The sequence below is a fragment of the Sinocyclocheilus anshuiensis genome, unplaced genomic scaffold, assembly GCF_001515605.1.
Source record: "Sinocyclocheilus anshuiensis isolate Anshui unplaced genomic scaffold, SAMN03320099.WGS_v1.1 scaffold425, whole genome shotgun sequence".
NCBI classification, from domain to species: Eukaryota; Metazoa; Chordata; class Actinopteri; order Cypriniformes; family Cyprinidae; genus Sinocyclocheilus; species Sinocyclocheilus anshuiensis.
Window position 1 is genome coordinate 739,256 of NW_015537947.1, and position 6,627 is coordinate 745,882.

At 35.6% G+C, this 6,627-nt stretch overlaps 1 protein-coding gene across 1 annotated transcript in view; it reads left to right on the forward strand.

The window, feature by feature from the left end:
- LOC107664273 (collagen alpha-1(XIX) chain-like) overlaps positions 1–6,627 on the forward strand; it is a 117,204-nt gene that overhangs the window by 87,113 nt on the left and 23,464 nt on the right. The window contains exons 15-16 of the mRNA XM_016454799.1: positions 2,862–2,906; positions 6,290–6,325. Of these exons, the coding sequence (XP_016310285.1) occupies positions 2,862–2,906; positions 6,290–6,325 (81 nt within the window). The remainder of the gene's footprint in view (positions 1–2,861; positions 2,907–6,289; positions 6,326–6,627) is intronic.

Here is a 6,627-nt window from a genome sequence, read left to right on the forward strand (position 1 = left end):
TGTAGTTCTGACGTCAACTTTTTACGGAAGTCACAACGGTTCGTGAAAAATAGCTAGAACTTTAAGCAGGCTGTGTGAATTTGACTGTGGACTGACTGTTTGTGGTAGTTAAATAGCCCCTAGACCTCAGTAATCGTGAAAAAAGCCAGGAAATTTCAGTTTTGACAATATGGGACCTTTAAAGTATAAAGTGACTTGCAAAAATACTTGCAAGTGTACTCAATACATCAGAAACTGCAGGTTTCACCCTTGAATTAGCACAACTGGTTTTAACTAAGTACCAAATCAGCACATTATAAAGATTTTTTAGCCGATTTTCATAGAGTATTATTGGCTGCTGAAAACAGGCCTTTTACATAACTTTCTTCAATTTTTTTATTATATTATATTATATATTATATCATAATTATTCGTTTTGATTTTAAAATATTTAAATTAAAATATTAATTTATAATTCAATTTTAAATAAGAAGTAAATATTATTTGTGCTAATTTACAGTACTATTAATCTACAAAAAATATTTATTGATTTATTTTATGTATTTTTATCCTTTTATATTGGGTCAAAAATGAACATTCTAGAAGAAACCCAGACCACTCAAGCATTGTGATTAGTAAGGTTTGCACAGGTAAGCACCAATTTCTGATCATTATTTCATGGTTTTCCGACTTCCGCATTAGTGCATTATGAAACCATATAGAGAGTTTAACATTCCGAGTCATGGTATTGTTGTAATCTGCAACTTTTGACTCACATTTAACACTTTATTCCCAGTTTTCTATAATGCATGAGGTCTGTTATGGCATATCTTACAGCCACCAAGATATTAGTATTCACAGAAGAGCGTAATATATTTTAAAGGCAAAAGGAAGATGATTAGAAAATACATTATTCATCATCAGTCTGGTTTCATAGGATTATGAAATATGTATTTTTGTTTTTTCTTGTAGCTTTTGTTGTTTTATGTTTTTCAGACAGCACAGACTGAAACCAGAACAAACCATTCATTGACCTGTTTCGCCGACTCTAAGCTGTGTTAACGTATCATTACTGCTGATAACAACCTACTTGATTTTCACGGAGCAGCATAATCAGATGATGGATTTAAATGTTCAGAGCCATGAGAATGACATATTTCAACTTCCCTTTTACTAGAGAGACTGGCATTAAACATCCACCTAGAAACACCCAAGCAACTATCCACTATCATCCACCCTAGAATGAGGCCATAGTTGCAAACTATAGGGGCTGGATTAACAAAAAAAACATAATCTTAAGAAGTTAAGAAATTTCTCAAGATAAATTCCAAGAAGTTCATAAGAGTGTTCCTGCATGTGCTTCTTGAAAACTACAGTTATCAGATATACTCTTAAAAATTGTGTTTGTTATGAACATAATAACAGGCTTTGATTATCTGATCGATGCCAGACTCACTGATAAACTCAATGAAAAACTCAATAAAAGGCCATCTTTTTGCATTCCCTGCAAATTACTGTAATAGTCATAAGTAATATGTATTGTATGTAGCTAGTGTTACATTGTAATGCTTAATTTTTGAAAAACCTAATAAATGAATGAATCATCTTACCTTTGGGGATTTTTGACAAGCTGATGGTGATCCTAACTTTAAAAGCTATTTACAATTATTTTTAGGAAGGTTCTTTTTAAGGATTTGAATTCTGGCAATCTTAAGAAAAAAAGAACATTCTTAAGAAGTATTTTAGGAATACATTTTTTTTATTTATTTTTTTTTTTAAGTAAGAATAGCAGTTAAGAAGGATTTTATTATTGAGAGTGTTTTGTAAATCTGGCCCGAGGACATAAAAAAAAAAAAAAAAAAAAAAAAAAACCTGTGCATGGAATTTCAGACAATATCATACTCAAGGATCTGCTAAGATTCCTTCTGGTTATTGTTTCATCATTAAGGTTAATGTTCCCTTATTGCTCTGAAATTGGCAGCAAACACATCCATTCAAACAGGGCCTGATGATGAAAGCGGTTTATTCATCGGGAGTTCTTTGTTACAGGTAATGAAAAATGATAAACCACGGCGAACTCGACATCATCAAATCAAAGACTATGTAAATGAACAGTTCTAAGGATACAGACAAGCCACTGGCTCTTGTGTGCACGTTCCACTTCCTCTTTCATCCAACCATGAACAACGATCTCACAAACACTCTTCACATAGACAAAAAACAGTCTGGTCCTCCCCCTGCTGAATTCTTAATAATGGTGTACATATTGCTGAAATTGTACCATGTGCTTGTATATAAAACGTCTCCATAAAATTAATTTAGCAAAGAAGACGCAGCCATCAAAGAAATGTCCGGCTTATTCATCGAGGGACAATGTGGAAACTAATTTCCCCGAGGTTGCCACACTGGCTGTCTTTATGTCAGTTTTTCCGATACACTTGTGTCATCGTGCCGCACCGAAAATTAAAACGGTGACTGGCAGTTTTGACGGCTTTCATTGAGCCCACCTCATGCACTTTACCTTTTCGTGTGTTTCGAGCATATGAATTGAAGGCGCTTATTATATTTGTGAATAGTCCATTATGTCCATTCGGGGCCGTGCTCAGGGGCCCGTTCTGTTTGTCACAGAGGGTCTGTTTTTGATTGATGTGGCCGTGGTTTGTAACAGCTGGAAGGGAGGGGATAGGCTTGGGCGGTATAGAGAAATCGATGCACCACACAGAGCTCTGCAATTAAGCTGTTTTCTTTCTGTTAATTAAAAGCAAATTTGTCACTGCAACAAGAGGAGCTGTCTTCTTCTAATTGCCACCCAGCATTGCCAAACATGAACCTGTTGTTGAAACGGTCTGTCTTTTCTTACGCTCTTATTTTCTGTGTCGCAGGGTCGACGGGGGAAAACAGGAGAACAAGGGGCTCCAGGACCACCGGTAAGAATTATAGTTTATGGTTTGTGAAGCTTTACACTGACAAGACAAGAAAGCAAAAATGAAAGTTGAATAATTGGCCATTGAAAAACTGGAAGGCCTGCCCAAGCCAATCATGAGCTTGGCAATGCAACAGGAGAAGCAAATTAAACTTCATTCACAATTAGTTCTCTGTAATCGAGCATTATTATTATTTTTACTAATAGTTTTTTTCTTCTTAAGTGAATTTGCAAAGACCCCACAAAGTATTAGGACACTTATGTCACACTTAAACATGTTTGAATGTCATTGAATTAGATACAAAATGTCAAAGCAAGACTATTAGTAGTAGCAGAGTTTTATTTATGAAATGTTTTGCATTTGGTTTATTCCTGCCTTCCAATTGATTTGATATTTTATTATGTAATACAATGAGATTCATAAATTGTTTCAGTGTTTGTTAAGTATCCAAGTAATCTTTAGGGCCTCTGTATCCTGTTTTAGAGATATTTAGATTTTTTATTTTTTATAGTACAGGAACCGATTTAATCAGCGGTTGAAAAATAGACTGAGTGGATTGACTCGGAGGAGTTTTGCCTCATGAAATAAATCCGGAATCTGGTTTTTAGTGAAACAAGTATGAATAATTATATTTATTAAGCATTTATAACTTGAGTTAAAAATGTCTCACTATTTGGCAGGTATTGCATTAAAATCGCGCTTTTTATTCATGCATTTATAACTGCTTAACAACGATTTATAATGCATTTGTAAATGAGTTATGTCATTTATGAACACCTTTATAAACCCTTTACAAAGGTAACCTAAATGTAAAGTGTTACCATTTTATTTAATTCGTGCAGAAGTGCATTAGAAAATAAATTAAATAAAACTTCAAGTTTGCTACCTGTTGATGTCATATTTGGTATATTTCTGCATTAATATGATGAGACATTCTCAGGCCCACATAGCATCTGTGCCCACAAAGCTTTTTAGAAATCTCTACGCCTATTTGTTATGCATTTCTACGCCTGCCATTGACAAAGTTTTTAACCCTGAGTGTTTGTCTCTTACTTATTCATTTTAGTGAGATATTTCAGCTACTAACGAGTGTAGTAGCTCAATTTTACAAAATTTGAATCCATGCTCCAGCTTTCTGCAAAATTTCTCCTAAAACTGGAAATGTAATATCTACATGTCCAAAAGTATATCAAGTTTAGAATATAAAAAAAATCATGGTTTTGTTCCCAAAATACTGTGTAAAACAATTAATTTTAATGAAATGAAACAATATATATTATGCTTATGAAAAAAAGTATATATTTAAATATAATGTTTTTTAGATGCAACTCATTTGTACCATTTCATTTATATCACTTCTACCTAATTTCGTCTCCATGCAATTCATAGTCATTTCAGATTCAGAATTATTGTCATAAATCTGCTTCAAAAGCAAACAAAATTTGTCATTGTGCATAATGGACAGATACCTGCTGCTATATTCATCCCCCTCAAGATGAGATTTCTTGGTTTTTGCATTGGCTCAAGTTAAATCTCCATCACATGCACTGTGTGGATCAGTGTTTCAAATTACGATTTCAAGCAGCCCAGAGGGCCATATTAAGAGCAGTCCCATGCATAAGTGTTATTGAAGATCCTGATGAGACACTCAAAGGGGCCCTAGTTTACTGCTTGATAAATAGTCATCTCATCACAGCCGTGGCATCAGTATGGAAATGTGTGTGAAGTAAAAATCACACACACACACACACACTTCGGGCTTTGAAATGTTTGTTGCATCAGAAATTTCTGCCATATTTACATTGCCTTTGGCTTGGTGGTGGTATCCACATGTGTAGAACTGGATAAACATTGCCAGCTTTACTGAATCTCTTTTAAGTGCGAAATGAGTGATTAATACATAGCTATATTGAATGAAAACGTAAAGGAATACTTCACCCAAAATGGAAATTATGACATTATTTGCTCTCTCTTGTGTTTTAAAACAGTTTGACATTTTTTTGTTGAGACTGTGCTGGTTGCTCTTTTGCATGCAGTTACTATAAATAGGAACTTAAGCAAAGGCATCAAAAAAGTGGTTCATTTGACTTGTTTACTACAGTGATATTGTGTAAGCATCAGACTGACATTGAAGTAGTTATTCACTGCTAAACTTCACCAGTGATTGTGTTTACTACTATAATGAGTCTGCTTTGTGAACGAATCATTTAGAGTGGTTTTGTAAATCGAATCAACTGATTCATTGAAAAGATTCAAGTAAAGTCACCTTTATTTATAAAATGCGTAAACAATACAGGATGTTTAAAAGCAGCTTCACAGTAATAAACAGGGAAGCAACAGTATCAATGATGCTAACTTTATCAAATATGAGACAAATTCAAATCCTGCTCTAAAGCAGCTCAAAAAAGACAATAGTGTCATTCAGCTCAAGTCAGTTAAGTGTTGGTTCAGATTCAGTTCAGTGACTGTAACATTTCATCAATTATGAAACTTTGATTTGATTCAGCTTTAAAGCATCTCTACAGATGACATTAGTGTCAACATTCAGTGCCAGATAAGAATAAGGGTCTGTTTTTCACACAAAGCTAACATATTGCTTCAGAAGACTTGGGTCGTATGGACCACATTTATAATATTTATGATATTTTTGCGACCTTTTGAACACCCCATTCATTGTAATCGCATTTCCTAAAAAAGGAATTCATTTTTGGTTCAACTGTTTCTTTAAAGATCCACTAAGCCGCAAAACGAACTGCAAATGTTGCCAGATCTGCTCTGCATACTAACATTGACTGGCCCTTTAGTTTCACACATGCTGCTGTAAATCTCTGTCACTTTCCATTACAGGAAAGTTATAAAGTGGTGAACACAAAGTCACAAGAGTCGGGAGGGAAGTAGTTTCGAAGAGTGACATTTTTAAATGGCAGTGTCCCGATAATTTCCGTGGCATGTGCCAACCTTGCTTCTGTCCTCAGGAGCTGGCATTTACGAGTGGCCTGTCGTCACTGGTGGGGAGGAGGAGGGCCCCGGGCGGCACAGACATCCTCCCCCAGCCTCGAGGTGTCGAGGAACGCCATGTGCGGTCCAGGAGCCCTAATCTGTCTGGATATTTAGTTGAGCGGATGTGTCTAGTGACCTTTGTCAAGGACGTTTGCAGGTGTTGTTGCTGCAGTCGTGGGCGACAGAGGCTAATACGCAGCGAATGCTGTCCTGGTTGCAGGGTCAGGCAGTTAAAGCTGAATTTACATTTTATTTTGCCTTTTACAAAATCAGGTTTTGGGTTTTAATAAATAAGCTTCCTTGGCCAAGACATTTTAAAATGAGCTTCCAAATGCAAGTGTAAGTGATTTGATTGATTCATACTGAGATTTATTTCTTCAACACAGGGTCCACCTGGAACATGTGATGCTGAAGCTGTTAAGGTAAGATTCAGTTGTTTTTTTAAAGTTTTTTTTTAAGCAGAAACACTAAGTAAACCATTCATAGGTTGGGAAGTGTAAACACTGTGGCACTTTCAAAACATACACATCAATGTTTAAAGGTGGGGTAAGCGATTTTTCAAAAACGCTTTAGAAAACTGATTCGGGCCGAATAGCAAAACAAACTTATAGCCAATCAGCAGTAAGGGGCGTGTCTACTCATGATGTGGAGGAGAGAGCGTTCAGTGCACAGGACGGACATTAGCCGAGCCGAGCGACAGAAAGATAGAGATGGCGGATAAAAA